Source organism: Echinops telfairi, unplaced genomic scaffold, assembly GCF_000313985.2.
Source record: "Echinops telfairi isolate 266 unplaced genomic scaffold, ASM31398v2 ScPeMD7_1713;HRSCAF=2227, whole genome shotgun sequence".
Classification (NCBI taxonomy): domain Eukaryota; kingdom Metazoa; phylum Chordata; class Mammalia; order Afrosoricida; family Tenrecidae; genus Echinops; species Echinops telfairi.
The window spans coordinates 15,527,356-15,543,545 of NW_022105611.1; the positions used below are offsets into that span (position 1 = coordinate 15,527,356).

At 44.0% G+C, this 16,190-nt stretch overlaps 1 protein-coding gene across 1 annotated transcript in view; it reads left to right on the forward strand.

Moving 5' to 3' along the window:
- NARS2 (asparaginyl-tRNA synthetase 2, mitochondrial) overlaps nucleotides 1-16,190 on the forward strand; it is a 111,424-nt gene that overhangs the window by 87,983 nt on the left and 7,251 nt on the right. The window contains exon 12 of the mRNA XM_030886447.2: nucleotides 15,708-15,805. Coding sequence (XP_030742307.1) covers nucleotides 15,708-15,805 — 98 coding nt within the window. The remainder of the gene's footprint in view (nucleotides 1-15,707; nucleotides 15,806-16,190) is intronic.

Sequence of the window (16,190 nt, forward strand, 5' to 3'; positions counted from 1 at the left end):
TTTGTGTAGGATTGGTGGTAGTCCTTCGCTAAATGCTTGGTAGAATTATTCAGTGAAGCCATCTAGTCAAGGGAATTTTTTTTTTAAATCCCTTGATAACCTTGTCTATTTCTTCTATTGCTATGGATCTGTTGAGATTCTTGACGTCCTTTGGAAATAGTGTACTGAGGGATTGTTTTTCCAAGAATTTGTCCATGTCCTCCAAGTTGTTTGAAGTGCAATCCTTCGTAGTGTTTTGTAATTATCCTTTTGATTTCATTAGGGTCTGTTGAATTGTCCCCTCTTTCATCCCTCATTCTTGCTATTGCAATTTGTTCCCTCCATTCTTTGGTTACGTTTGCCAGCAGTCTGTCGATTCTGTTTATCCTTTCAAAGAACCAACTTTTAGCAGCATTAATTTTTCCAATAGTTTCTTATTTTCCCTCTCCTGAATCTCAGCCCTGATTTTTATTATTTCTTTTCTTTTGCTATTAGTAGGATTGTCCTGCTGACTCTGCTTTAGTTGTTGTAAATTTTGTGCCAGCATATCAATCATGAGTCTCTCTACCTTTTTCAGGTGTACATGTATTGCTATGAAACTTCCTCTGATAACTGCCTTTGCTGTGTCTCATAAGTTTTGGTACGTCATGTTCTCATTCTCATTGGTTTATAGAAATTTGCTCATTTCATCTCTGATCTGTGCCAGTACGCTCTCCTTTTGTAGTTAAGAGTTATTCATCCTCCATTTGTTTGCCCTTGTTTTCTTCGTCTTCCTTTTGTTGATTTCCAGCCTTATGGCACAGTGGTCAGAGAAAGGTCTGTGTGATATCAATGTGCTTAAATTTATGTGGATTCGCCTTATGACCCAGCATGTGGTCTGTCTTCGAATATGTGCCATGTGGGCTTGAAAAGTATGTAATTTTTTATATATTTGGATGAAAAGCTCTGTAAATATCAATCAGGTCAAATTGTTTAATTGTAGTGTTTCGATCTCTAGCCTCCTTGTTGAGTTTCTTTCCCTGTGATCTATCTTTCTCAGAGAGCAGTGTGTTGAAGCACCCACTATAATTGTTGAGGCAGTGATTTCTTTTTAAATCTTTTGGAGTGTTTGGTTGATGTATTCAGGGGGTCTCATTTGGGGAATATATGCTTACAATGCTTACTGATTCTTTGTCTACCATTCCTTTGAGCGTTATATAGTGTCCTTCCTTATCTTTTTTTTTTTTTTTTTTTTTTTGCACTTTGAGGTCAATTTTATCCGAGATTAGGATTGCAATCCCTGCTTTTTTTGAATCGTTGTTTGCTTGGTATGCCTTTCTCCAGCCTTTGATTCTCAGCTTATTTTTGTCTGTAGCCTTGAGATGTGTCTCCTGTAGGCAGCAGATTGATGGGTTGTGTTTTCTAAGCCAGTCTGCTAGTCTCAATCTTCTAATGCCTGAGTTCAGGCCATTGATATTCAGGGTTATTATCTCCATCTGTGGACTCTGTGATGCATCTTATACCTTTTATGTTGGGTGTTTTCCTACTTTCCTTTCTCATTAGCCGTGTGTGTGTGTGTGTGTGTGTGTGTGTGTATCATTCTTGACTTCTTTCCATCCTTAAGCCAATGCTATCTTGGGGTCTGTTTTCTCTTTGTTGCCCTCTGGGTGAGTTTGTTCTATGTGGCAGACTCCTATTTATGCTTGGTGAGTGTTGTTCTTCTGCCCATACTGGGTGGGCAAGGATCTTTTGTAGGGCTGGGTTTGAGTTTTTCCTTGTCTGTTAGACTCTTACTTCTCCATCTATCTTGATCGATTTGGCTGGGTAGAGTATTCTTGGGTGTGCATTGTTTTCCTTCAATTTTTGGAATATGTTGCTCCACTCTCTCCTCTTCTTCATAGTTTCTGCTGATAGGTCTGAGCATATTCTTTTTTGGGAACCTTTATATGTGATTGCTTATTTTTCCCTAGCTGCTCTCATGATTTTCTCCTTTTCCTCAAAGTTGGCTAGTTTAACTATTATGTGCCTTGGTGACTTCTTGGGATTCAGTCTAGTTGGTGTTCTTTCAGCCTCCTGAATGGATGCCTGGTTTTCATTCATTAAGCTGGGGAAGTTTTCCTCCCAAGAATTCTTTCACTATTGCAGATGACTTCTTTGTTGTGCTTCCTCCAGTAAGCCAATAATTCTAATGTTGTTCCTCTTCATTCTCTAATGTTCTTATTATATTTTTGTTTGTGTTTGTTAAAGTCTGCTTGGCTATCCTCCAAGACACTGATGCAATTCTCTGCTTCCTCCAGTTGATTCTCGAGGTCCGTGTTTCTGCTACTGTTTTTTGTTATCTCCTCCCTTAGCTCCTGTATTTCCCTTTGGTGTATGGTCTTTATCACCTCTGTCATTTCATCCTTTTTATGTATTGTTTACCTCATATCCTGTATGACTCCAAGCAGCTTTCTGAAAATTTCTTTCTGTGGCAGCTCAATGTCTGCTTCTTCTCTGCATGTGGTCATGTTCGGGACATCTTCTACCATTCCCTTTTGTTTCGCCTGTTTTTTCGTTGAGGTCGTTGTGGCTGATGCTGTTTGTGTTGTGTTGTTTTATAGGAGCCAGGTGCCATTTTCCAGGTAGTCGAAGAGCACTGACTCTCTCTGGGAGTCTTTTAGCAATGCTTCTTCGAACTGCCTACAGCTAATTTCACTATGGAATTAACCTCCCACTTTATCCTCCTGTAGCTTCCCTATCAGGGGAGTGCCCCAAAAGGCTGATGGGTTGCCTGCTTTGGTGTTGCCGAGGTTGAGCAGAGGTTCCTGCAACAGCTTGGAATGATGAGTGTTGCCTGAGCTGCCTTATGCCCCCAGGTACACAGGCAGGAATTCCCTGGTGTGAAGTTGGGCAGAATATCCCCTGGAGGGAAAGCAGGGCTTTCCCTAGCCTCAGGCTAGCTGCACATGGGGGAGCTCACCTAGCTGGGTGTGGTGCAGGTGTAAATGCCCTAGGCTAAGGGGAGTAGCTTGGAGGTCAGCAGTGGAGTGTGAGAGAACAGAAAAGCGGCAAAGAGTAGAAAAAAAGTAAAAAGTAAGACCGCTTAGACTGTGCGTGGCTGGAGTGGGGGGAATATAGAGGATAGAGGGAAACAAAAGCAACCATGTAGCTGAGTCCTGATCCCCGCTGTAGTCCCTGCACTGAGGCAGTGGAGGCAAGCCGCAACTGAGCTGAGAAAAAGCCCCTGTGCAGCCCTCAGAGGAGAGATGGAAGCAAAAGCAACAATGAAGCTGAACCCCAATCCCTTCCCGTGGACCTGCAAGGGTCCAGTCCCACCCTGAGGCAGGCAGGAGCAAACTGTGGCAGTGTTGATATCAAGCCACCCTACTGGCTCCAAATAGTCCCGGCTCCGGCATAAACAGTGGTAGGGCCAAGGTCAAGGCCCAGCCGGCTTCCACTGATTTAAGCCAAAAGCCCCCAGCCCCTCAAAACCCCATGGGTCTGTGCCTACTTATCTTTATGATGCTCCTCCTGCGTTCCAGCTGTGTTGAATTTCCCTCTAAGCAGCTCTCCTGGGCTGGATTCTGTGGAGTCCCGCTGGTATGTGTCACTCCGTCGCCATCTTCCCGGAAGTCCGCCTCAAGAGCTTATCTTGAACAGATTTAGTGCCTTGAACACCGATAACAGTCTTGATGAGCTATGAGATGACATCAAGAGCATCATGCATGAAGAATGCAAAAGGTCATTAGAAAGTCTGAAAATGAAGAAAAGGTCAGAGTGGGTGTCAGCAGAGACTCTGACTTGCTCTTAGTCATAGAATAGCTAAGGCAAGGAACAAATGATGAGGTCATAGCGCTGAACATAAAAATCCAAAAGATAACCCAAGTAAAGAAAGTGTTAATGATGAAATGTACATTTTTACCTGAAGTGAAAAGGAACAGCACACTCCGCATGTCTCAAGCTGAAAGAATCAGAGAAAAACATTCAAACTTCGAGTTGCAGTACTAAGAAATTCTATGGACAAAATCCTGAACAAATCAGGAACTATCCAAAAAAGTTGGACGAAATAGCCAATGACAACTGAAAGAACTGGCTAGCATTCATTCAGCCATGTCAAGCAGGAGCATGTGCTCAAGAACGGACGCTCTCGGAAGACATCCAAGGTGCACTGAAGGCATCAGCAAAGAACAGCGCCCCAAGAAATAGTAGATAACCGTGGAAATATTTCAGTAAGCTGGTGAAACACTGAGACCACTTACTTAGAAGAGCATTACCTGGCCAACTGACTGTAAAAGATTCATAATTGTGTCCATTCCAAAGAACAGTAATCCAACAGTGTGGAGATTATTGAACAGTACTCCTTATAACACGTGTAAGTTCAATTGTGGTGAAGTTAATTCAACAATGGTTGAAACAGTGTATCAACAGGGAGCTTCCAGAAATTCAAACAGGATTCAGACTAGACCTAGCATGAGGGAGATCATTGCTGATGTCAGATGGATCTTGGCTGAAAACAGAAGACCAAAAAGATGTTTATTTGTGTTTTAGTGTCTGTGCAAAGACATCATACCACCCCACCCACCCACCCCACCCCCAAAAAAGAATAACGCTGAGAAGAATGGGACTTCTCGGACACTTCATTGTGCTCATGTGGACCAAGTGGCAGTCATTCAAACAGAACAGAGGAGTACTGTACAGTTTAAAGTCAGTAAAAGTGTGTGTGTCCGCGTTGAATCCTTTCACCGTACTTATTCAGTCTATCCTGAGCAAATAATTTGAGACGTCGAATGATATGAAGAACAAAGCATTAAGAGTGGAGGAAGGCTTATTGACAACCTTTCGCATACATATGACACAACTTTATTTTTCTCAAAGCAAGGAGGACTGGAAGCACTTGCCTGACGAGCATCATGGGCTGTATCACAACTCCATGTGGAAATAAAAGTCCTTACAATTGGACCAGTAGACAGCATCATGCAAAACTGAGGCAACAGTAAGGTTGTCAAGGATTTCATTTTGCTTGGAACCCAATTCAGTGCTTGTGGAAGCAGCAGTTGAGAAATCAAACAACCTATCACATTGGACAAATCTGTACGAGACCGCTTTAAAGGGTTGGAAAGCAAGGATGTCGCTTGGATGACAGAATTCAGTCCATAACATTTAAATAGATAAAATAAATTAGTAAATGATGAAGCATGTTTGATTATTTGAAGAAAGCAGGTCATACGCCACCTCCCCCATAAAAAGGAATTTTAAAAGCTTGTGTAGCTAAAGGAATTGAGGTAAAAGCGCACTTCCTCAATATTCTGGTGGGATACCAGTGCTGAGGAAGCTGCAATATCTGGAGAGTAACAAAGAAAAGAAATTCAGGAAGTTGGAAAGTTATTTATATCATTGCAGTTAATAGAGAAACAACTAACTGCAAGATTAAGAGCAATAATCTGCTTTAAGTGCAGGGAAAAAGAAACTGGAAGAAAGAATTAACGATGTGGATTCCATTTTGTGATTCCAATTCAAGCATGCCTATTAGTGAGCACCTATTATGTGGCCAACATAATGTTGTCAGGATTCAAAGGAGAAGAGAGTAGTGTTTATCAAATACATTATCCTTTGCCAACTGGCACTTCCCACCCCCAATTCCCATTTTGTTTTTCCTTTTTCTTCTTCTTCTTTAACAGGTGTAGATGCTTCATTTGTTGTGAGCTCACAAAGCGAGTGAATAATGGAGAAAGATGCAGAGGTACAGCTAGGGCATGGTGGGAACTTTGTCAGAGTTCTGAACTGTCTGGAATGGAATGTCCAGCTGAGGTAGCAGACACAGGAGTGGTCTTGAAGCTAGGAGATTTGGGTTTTGTTCCTGTGTCCACCGTTTAACTTGTCTTGGCCATGGCATTCCCAAGGGATGATACTTAGTCTCATTTGTTGACAGGGAAATGCACATTGAAACCACAGAAATGCACCACTACATACCAGCTAGCTTGGCTAATGTAAGAAAAGCCTGTGAGTACGTTGTTGGTAAGCATGCTAGGAAATGGAGCTCTCTGACATGGTGTGAATTGGTAAAATGATGTAAGACACCCGTCAGCAGTATCTACCAAGGCCAACTTCTCTACAAATGTTCTGTGATCCAACAGTTTCTCTCCTAGCTACAGATAGATAGGTGTGTGCAAAATTAGATATGGTGGCATAAACATAATAGCCCAAAATTGGAGGGAAGGAGAAATCAAAATCCGTCAACAGTAGAAGAAATGACTAAATTGTGCCCTGTTCACGTAGTGAATGGGATGCGATGCCCGGGTCCTCGCCAGTCAGCATCAACTCAGCAGCAGCAGCTAACAAGAGCGTACAGCATGAGCATGAACGCTCGCTACGTGTTCTCATCATGGTGACTCACAAATGGATTCAATTAAAGAGGCTAACGATACAAAAATACATATATTGTATATATTTTTTTATAGAAGGTTCTGAAACAGGAGAACTATAGTATGGATAGAATTGGGTTTCCCCTTCAGAATCTGTATTTGTAACCCTACCATCTAAACCAAGTAGGTTATAATCCCATTTAGAAATGTATTTGTTATGCTAATGAGACAGGATTAGTCTAGGGTGTTTCTTGAGTCAATCTGTAGAGATAAAAGTTTAAACAAGAAAATGAGGCTAGATGAGGAAAGACAGATGTCAATCCATGTGGAGATCTCCAGGAACCAACCTCACTGACAAGGCGTCCGTTCTGACTCATTGCAACCCTGCAGGACAGGTTAAAACTGCCCCTGTAGGTTTCCAAGCATGTAATTCTTTACAAGAGTAGAAAGCCCTACCTTTCTCCTGCAGATCAGCTGGTGGTTTCAAACTGCTAACTTTGAGGTTAGCAGCCCTGTGTGTAAGGCACTTGGGAATGACGAGTCCAGGATCTTCCCCCACAGCCCAGAATGAGAAAAGGCTGTCATCGTGAACCCAGACTTCTATCTAGCGTCCTAAACCGTGTCTCTTCGTACAAGCCACTCATTTGTGGTGTTTCAGTGACAGCAACAGCAGATAAACTAAGACACTATCTTGTGGTGATAGAAGCTGAGAAGTTCTGAGAGGGACGTTGGGTGTGTACTTATTTATATACTTCTTATACATATGGACATATTTCAGTAACGTTTCCACTAAAAGAGATTATTACCTTTTGATACATCACATTTTATTACATTTCTGCAAAAATTTAAATGCTCCATAAAAGTGAAAGAGAATAGGGAATGATTAAGGCTAAAGATGACCAGCAGAGGTAGATTGGGAAACAGGGAGTTAAAATGAAAAAGAATAGGCCTTTTACTCCTCATCTGGAAATGGAGAGAGGCGGTCTACTGAGCAGTGGAGAGAAAGACAACACTGAGAAGCATGCACAAAGAGCAGCCAGGACTCTGGGAGATAAACTGGATCTGGAGGACAGAGATGAGAGAGGAGTCAAAGGTGATCCCAAGTGTCTGACTCCATTTAAGATGGTGCTTGATACAGACGTGTGTCTCTCTGGCACTGAAGAACTCAGGGGAGCCTTTGCTAGCTCTCAGCTGATACTTTGCTCTGGTTCGGTGGGTGGCACCATGAGTTAGGTGTTGGGCCACTACCCCCCCAGATTTGCAGGTAAAACTTACGAGCTGCTCCACTGGAGAAAAGTCAGACCATCTGCTCCCATAAAGATTTGGAATAAAATCTTGGAAACCCTGTAAAAGGCGACAGTTAAGTCTGAATCCCCTCAATGGCAGTGGGTTTGATTGGGGTTTCTTTGAGGGAAGAAGTTAAGGGGGGCTGGTGGCACAGTGGGTTATGTGACAGGCTGCTAGCTGCAAGGTCAGTGGTTCAAGCCCACCAGTTGCTCTGTAAAGAGAAAGGTGAGGCTTTCTGCTTTCGGAAAGATTTACAGTCTTAGAAGCCATAAGGAGCAGTACTACTCTGACCTCTATGGTCACTGTGTTGGACTAGAGAAACAAATTCATTGACATTCATATGTGTGTAAGAGAGAACCTTGTATCAAAGAATAATTGTATATTAAAAAAGCATCCCAGTCCAGTTCAAGGCCATAAGTTCGATATTAGCCCATATGCCAGATAACAGCCTATAAGTTCCTCTTCAGATTCACACAACACATGCAATGATGCTGAATGCCAGAAGATCACAGGCTAGTGGGTGCAAAGTCTTGTGGATCCAATGGTAGTGGAGCATCTCAGCACTGGCGTGGGTCTTCATGCCGCTCCTCCAACTCCAGTGTTCTGGCCCTATCAGCGTAGCTCCATGTGGTTTGTCAGCAGGAAGATAAAGCAGGGAATGTCTCCTGCTTCCAGGGAGGAATAAAGGAGTTCCCAGAATCCTCAGGAGAAGGCCATGCCCACAGAGAAGCCTCATTGACTGTGATCTGATTGACAGGCTAGACTCCACTCCTTTTGACAAATTGACAGATTATGAAACTGCCACAGTCACTGTGAATTGAAATCAAGTGGCCAGCACACAACAAGGAAGAAAGAAATGTAGTAAGTCTATCTTGGCCCTGAGAGAAAGGAAACATGCATTTTGAGACAGAATAGGGATTCTCTTCCTTACAAGATGTTTTCAGAAGTTAAAGAACTTGCCCTGTTGCGGCAGTATACGTGGTTTAAGAGTAGCTTGTCAGCCGAAGCCTGTATGCAGCCATCGGCATGGCTGTCTCTATTTATATAGACTGTCCACACACCATCCACATCTTCTCCCCGGCACTTCTGGGAGGCACCATTTCCTGACTGTGTTTTAGTTGTTTACAGGGGCCAAATAGTATTCATATCAGCACTTTGGGCTGAAACCACAGACCTGTTTCCTATGGTTTGTGGAACATTCCTTTTCTTTTAATAATGGTGAGTAATGTTGCTCCTTTGTTGGTGTTTCTCAGCTTGTGAGAAAGTGAGTGGGAAGGCATGCAATCTGCATTTTTAAATATCGAGATAGGAAGAGAGAGAGAGTGCCGAGGAAAGGACGTTAGACTTTTTTCCATCTTTGACGTTGGCACAGAGTCCTGTATTTAAAGTTTTGTTCCCCTGTAGCCTATTTGTTTTTTTAATTCGAAGTCAGAGTTTTATTTTAAGTACATTGATTGTAATCAAAGAGTAGGCGTCAGAAAAGAGTGTCATAAATAGAGACCAGGGTTTGTTCGGCTTGAATACCAACACCAACTATTTCTAGACAGCATGTCCCTGCAGCTGTGTGGCTGAAGCCCATCTCATCCGCAGGGGAGGAAGATGTGCCAGGAAAAGTGGAAGAGATTGTGTCTAAGAGGAGGGCAGTCAGCCAAGAGTGGGGCAGGATCGTGTGCTGCCTCCATCGGTGCCTGTGTGAGTGAGTGAAAAGACAGTGCAGCCGACTCAAGTCCGTCCACCTGCAACAGATGCACACTGCAGGTCCCTAGTTACAAAGGTGCTCAGAATTGGCTAACCTGGAACAGAAAGGGCCTTTGACTCTGCAACAGGTGAGTTCCCTAATGAGAGACCAGACTCCAGTTCCTCTGCACAATTTAGATCATTCCTCCAGAAAAACTATCGTTTTTTCTCCAGGCCTACAGAAAAACTATAGTTTTCTTTCCCTTTGAACCCTATGTTTTTCCGTGAAATACAGACTGTTATCAATTCAGAAGGCCTTCAAAGTTTCAAGTTCATGGGTGATTTTTGACTGGTAATTGAGTGAAGTTCCAAGAAAAAGTATAAGAAAGTGGAATTACTTTAGTGGGTCCTCTTTTCGTTTCCAGCCTGTCTGTCTTGCCCAGAAACAGGGGTGAAAATTATTATCAGAAAAAGAGTATGATTTGGGTCATTAAATTAAAAGGTAGGGGGATCCCTCCCCGACTCTCACTAGAGGTGAATCAGCCCCTAGAGGCAAAATGTACTCTCACTGGCTTAAGACAGGTTCTAAAGAGTTCAGCTACATGGAAAAGCTAGCACAGGAGAATTGAGAGACCAGAAACTGGGTGCTGACAATGGTCCAGTGTTAAAGTTACCTGTGCGAGGTGACTTTGACTCTCCAAACACACTGGAATTAGCCAAAGGGCCATTAGTGATCCACCAATATCTGTATTTTCGTTAATTATAGTGGCATGATTATTCTTGGAACTGTATAGCATACTACATGGGTATTTATGATAAAGTCTAATCTATTAGACCATCTTTCTCCATTAACCTCCTCCCACTTTTTCTAATTAGGATCAGTCCTTGTCAGCTGTACTCTTTAAACCAGCCAGTCTCCCATAAACCACAGGTCTGCCTGGCCATAAAGACAGGTTGTACTAGGCTATGTGCGTGTTTCAGCCTGTTTGCACTCAAACCACCACCACTACCACTTTGCAAACATAAGACCCAGCCAGGTTTTTCTCATTTCTTTGTGTGCTTTCCTTAACATTCTGTATTTTGTGCACTCTTCTCATTTGCCATCCATGGTTTGTATTATATCTGTGTGTGCCCCAATCTCCACTCCCACTTCCAGTAAGTCAATTCCAACCTATGGCAACCTATAGTACCTTGGTACATCTTTTCTGTCCCTCGTCTTGTGTAACCCTCACCCCATGACAGGCTGAACTCTAAAACCAAGCTCACGGCTATCAATTTGATCCTACTCATTGACACTATAGCATAAGTAGAACTGCACCTTTGGGCTTCCAAGATTTAAAATCTGTACAGGGAGAGACAGCTTCATCTTTTTCCCATGCAGCAGCTGGTGGTTTTGAGCCACTGTGCTATATGCCACCAGAGCTCATCAGTGAATCCCAGTGGCGTAGGGGATGATGCATTCGGCTGCTAGACACAAGTTCAGCAGTTCAAAATCACAAGCAGTTCCACAGGAGATAGATGAGGCTGCCTGTTCCTGTAAAGATTTATAGTTTGGGAAACCCATAGGAACAGTTCTATTCTGCTCTGTCCTATGGGTTGCTATGAGTTAGAGTCTACTCATTGGCAGTAGGACTTTTAAATGACTGGGTCAGAACATGTAAATATGGTGTAGAGGACTCTACCTTAGAAATTAGACAGTTTTGCTCTTTGGCTAGGTATCAAAGTAAACCATCTCAGACGCAGGAAGAGAGAAATCCCACAGCCACCAAGAGAAAGATCCGCCAGCGGAAGGTGTGTGAGATCCCTCCCTGAAGTGGTAGAGGCAGCAGCGGCACCAGGGACTTTGAGTGCCCTCAGACAGGAGCTGGATTGCAAAGTAGGGTGCCCCTTGGACACATCAACGCTAGTTAAGGAGCTTTGTAACACTTGCCCAAGTCGGGTTCAGTCTTCTTTGTGTAGCCAGAGAAGGTTACCCTCACGCCATTGACCCGTGACCCTGTACAGGGTTTCCAAGACTGAATGTTTGCATGCATGGATTTGAACTTCGCAACCTTGGGCCTCCTTTGTTGCCACTGGAGGCTGACAAGTTGTTTATTTTCTTTTTCTTTTTTTAAATCATTTTATTGGGGGCTCGTACAACTCTTATCACAATCCATACATCCATACATCCATACATCCATTGTGGCGAGCACATTTGTACATTTGTTGCCATCATCATTCTCAAAACATTTGCTTTCTACTTGAGCTCTTGGTGTCAGCTCCTCATTTTTCCCCTCCCTCCCCATTCCCCCCAAACAAGTTGTTTCTGCCATAGTTACCAAGCTAACTCCAACTGTTCCAAAGGGGGGGAGGAAAGATACAAACAATACTCCCAACTTCGAACCCCAACCCCAGGAGAAATGAAAATTGAGGCTATTGTCTTTACTATCTTTAGGGAGTCAAAAGTATTTCATTTTTTCTGCTAAAATCAAGTGCAGCTCTATGTATACCAAAATGCGTCTTAGTTTATATTTGGAAAATGTATCGCTATAGTATGATATAATGTGTCTTGTCTTTGCAAGGAGCACAGTGGCTATGAGTGCATCTGCTAACAGAAAGGTCAGTGTTTCAAGCCCACCAGCTGCTCCTTGGGAGGAAGATGTGGCCGTCTTCTTCCAAAAGGTTACAGCCACAATCACATCGCAGCCATGCGACAGTTCTGCTCAGTCCTACAGAGTCACTGTGAATCGAAATCACCTTACTAGCAGTGGGTGGAGTTATAGTCTATTTGTAGAATCTATAGGTAGGCTGGAAGATGTCATCTTCTTTTAAAAAAGAAGTATGAGAATTTGCTGTAGTTGTGGGGAATCTAAACCTAAAGCAAAGGAGGGAAGGTGAAAATGTTGCATGAAGGAAGAGAGTCGAGCAAAGCCTTTGTGGCTCTTCATGAAGAAGGCGAATCTGTCTTTGCTGGAAAAGAAGTAGTAACTGTGGCCATGGGCACAGGATTTCCCCAAAGCCGTGTGTTTATGTCGATCAGAAAATCAGTACAAGGGTATGTGTAGAGAGAGAGAGAAGCAGGGGTATATAGATTAGTAATGTGCGACTTGGTCCAGATGTCTTTGAAACGGTTTAGTTCAAATAAAATTTTATTTCATTCATATAAGTTACTTCCTAAAAAATCTCCTCTGAAAGTATCTGCCTGTCCCACTGCTGTAGCATTGGGGCTGACCTTTATGTGTCCAGGATGGTAAATCTCTGTGGAAGCAGACAGCTTCATCTTTCTCCCGCACATCTGCCAGGCTGCCACTTAACCCGCCAAAGACTAGCATCGTCCGAGGAGACGGGTGAAAGCAAACTAGTAAGCTCTCGTGTGCAGACGCTGCTGTTCCTCCTGCTTCTCTACCCTGCTGACGTGAGCTTAGTCACACGGCTTGCGTTGGCCAGTGAATTGTGAGCAGAAGTAACAAGCAGACATTGCTTCTGCCAAATGCTTCTAGCTCAGACTTTTCTGTGTTCTTTTTTGTCATCTGCCAAGAGACCGGCAAAGAGAAAAGCGGCTCTTCTGTCGGCTCAGGCCAGGATGAGCATGCACCATCAGTGAAAGAGAACAGTGAATTCCCCGTTGTCAAACAGTGGTTATTCATCAAGGGTGCCTCCTCCCCCTGGCCCCACCCCCCACGGACATTTGACGATGTCTGGGGACAATTTTGGTTGTCACAGCTGTTGGAGTACAACTGACGTCCAGTGGGTAGAGGCCAATTTCTGCAGTTGTTTGTTAGCTACTGTATAACCTAGCCTACTCTGACTAACAAGGCAATTACCACCTTAATTGGATAATGGTAAATGCGGAAATAGTTGGGTATAGCCAGTTAGACCAAAAAAACAGTGACATAAGATTGTGCAAGAGAAGGTCCCACCACAACTGTTACTGTGTACTTGCAAATAATCCTAGCGAACGAAAGCCAGACAGGAAGGATTAAAGGCCGTGTCTTACAGCAAATTCTCCAGGGAGTTCAAATATGTGTTTGTTAAGGCAAGTTGTAATTCAAAGATAAAGTGTGCATATTTTGCACTCCTCTAAAAATAGCATCGGGGAAACTTGGCCCTCAACCTAATTTAGGCCAAAATCCAAAGTGTATTTGCTTGTTCATATTAGTTGTTTCAGGAATCAGACCAAGCAAGAAGTAGATCTCTTGTTTGACGCTGAGGCACGACAGAGCATGCAGAACGACTCACCAGAGCCATGTCTCCGGCCTCATCACGGGCACCAGGCTGCTCCGGACCCCACCTGCTTCTTGTCTCTGAGGCAGCCGTCGTTTGAGCCCTGCCTCTTAGCTTTGTGTGCACTTGACATACGCGGGGAAGTGACTACCCATCGTGGCGGCATGGAATGGCCCCTACTTCAGAATCCTGCATTTTGGATATACTCATCCCTTCCTAATAAAACCAAGACCAAACTCACTGCACTGAATCGATTCCGACTCACAGCGACCTTATAGGAGAGGATAGAACTGCCCCTTGGGGGTTTCTGAGACTAACAATAGGAATAAAAAGCCCCATCTTTCTCCCTCGAAGCAGCTGGTCATTTCAAACTGCTGACCTTAAAGTTCACGGCCTAATACTTAACCCCTACACGACCAGGGCTCTTTCCCTTCCCAACAAGGCTAAGCAATAATACAGTGCTAAGTTTCAGGGATAGTACTTCCCTGCCATTAAAACATCGTGTGAAGTGATTTTACGGACCTAGGGAAAGTCTGTGTTAGATATGATTAGGTAGGACAGTGAGTGGTGAATTGTGTATGTCATTTCAGAAAGACCAGGCTTTCTGCGCTCGTAAGGAGTGACAGCCTGGGAAGCCCACGGGGCAGTTGTACCTTGTCTGATAGGCTCTCTATGGGTTGAAATCGAGTGACGTCAGTGAGTTTGAGCGTTGCGGAACACTAAGTTTTGCCCAGACAAGACCTGTATGTAGAACAAGGCACAGAGATTTGAGCAGAACGGGGACGCTCAGGAAAGGTGTACATCATTTTTTATCGTTCTTACTCAATCCGTGTGCTGAGCACGTGACCTGAGAAGCTGAATTGTACGAAGAAGGTGGCGGCAGGGTTGGAGGAAGACGCACCCACACCCTGCCAACGCAGACGACACCACGTTGCTTGCTGAAACCGGGGACTTGAAGCCCTCACTGGTGCAGTACACCTCATACTTAAGACCCGTGCTACCAGGAGAGACGATCCCTGGTGAGGCCATCGTGCTTGGTATCAGGAGAGACGATCCCTGGTGAGGCCATCGTGCTTGGTATCAGGAGAGACGATCCCTGGTGCAGGCCATCGTGCTTGGTCAAGGAGCAGGGAAGAGGAGGACAACTATCAGGACAGGTGATGGATTGACAACAGAGTGTGCCGCAGGGCCTGGTAGTGTTTTGTTCTTTTGTTTAGGGTTGCTGTGAGCCAGGTGGATTCAACAGCACCTAACACGCCCACCCAGCACGGTCTTTGGTCTTTTTAAACGTGTGGGAGAAACCTGAAAGAAAATATGCCGGAATGTAATTGCTTCTACCAGGACCCCTGGTGGTATAGTGGCTATGAGTGGCTGTGATCCCTGTGGTCAGCAGTTCAAAACCACTAGCTGCTCCTCAAGGGAATGTAATTGCTTCTGCATGGTGATGGGTTCTCTTTTAATAGTTCATGGAAGTGGCAGTCAGCAGATCAGAGGACCCATCACATTGGGTAAATATGCACAAGACCTCTTTGAAGTGTCGGAAAGCAAGGAGGTTACTTTAAGGACTAAGATGTGCCTGACCCAAGCCATGGTATTTTCAGTCGCCTTCTATACGTGTGACAGCTGGACATTGAATAAGTAATACCAATGAAGAATTAATGCATTTGAATTGTGGTACTGGCAAAGAATATCAGAAGTACCACGGACTGCCAAAAAAAAAACAAACAAGTCTGTCAGGGAAGAAGTACAGCCAAAATGCTCTTTAGAAACATGGATGCCAAGACTTTGTCTCAAGTACTTTGGGCTTGTTAGCCCAGTACAGGGACATCATTCTTGGTAAAGGAGAGCCCGCAACCAGATGGATGGATGGACACGGGGACTGCAGCAGTGGGCTCCAACCTAAGAATTGTGAGCACAGTGCAGGATCGGGTCATGTTTTGGTCCATTGTACATAGGGTTCATGCACATTTATTATATCACTTTTTAAAAGAAAACACAGTTTTGTTAGGTAGGTCCCACGTGGCTCAAGAAGGGAGAGAGAATTGCCCAGTTTCAGTTCTGTGTGACATCACATTATAAGTAGTCGACATTCGGTATTGAAAGAGTATGGACAAATGAAGTAAGCCAAAATCTGTAAGCAGTTAAATAACCAGTTGCCAAAATGGTAAAAGTTTGTCTGCTTGAGAAGCTATTGTTGGGGTCACACTGAATATGTAACATTGTTGCTTTCTTCTGCCTTAGGTTGCTGCCGTTGATCTTCTGGTCCCTGAAGTTGGGGAGCTCTTTGGAGGAAGCCTCAGAGAGGAACGGTGCCGCTTCCTGGAGCAGCAGCTGGCCAGGTAGTGGTCAGATACGCTTCACAAAGTAGGAATGAGACTCGTTCTCAAAGGTAGTCATAGTAGAACAGCACAGAGCACCTCCTGAGGTTAGCGCTTTGGCACCGGCAGAACAGAATCGTGATTAAATGTGTCCTTGGGAGAGTTTTTACCTACTTGATCTCCTGAGCTCCCCTTCTCAGACGCTGAACTGCTACCAGAAACCAGGCCTCGGCAGTAGTTCCCCACCATTTTCGTATACTTCTCCCTATAGCAAGTTGTCTTTTTAAAAATAATAATAATAAAAGGAGATGAGGGCTGATGGTGCCCGGCTATCAAAAGGTATAGCGGCTGGGGTCTTAAAGGCTTGAAGGTAAACAAGCGGCCATCTAGCTCAGAAGCAACAAAG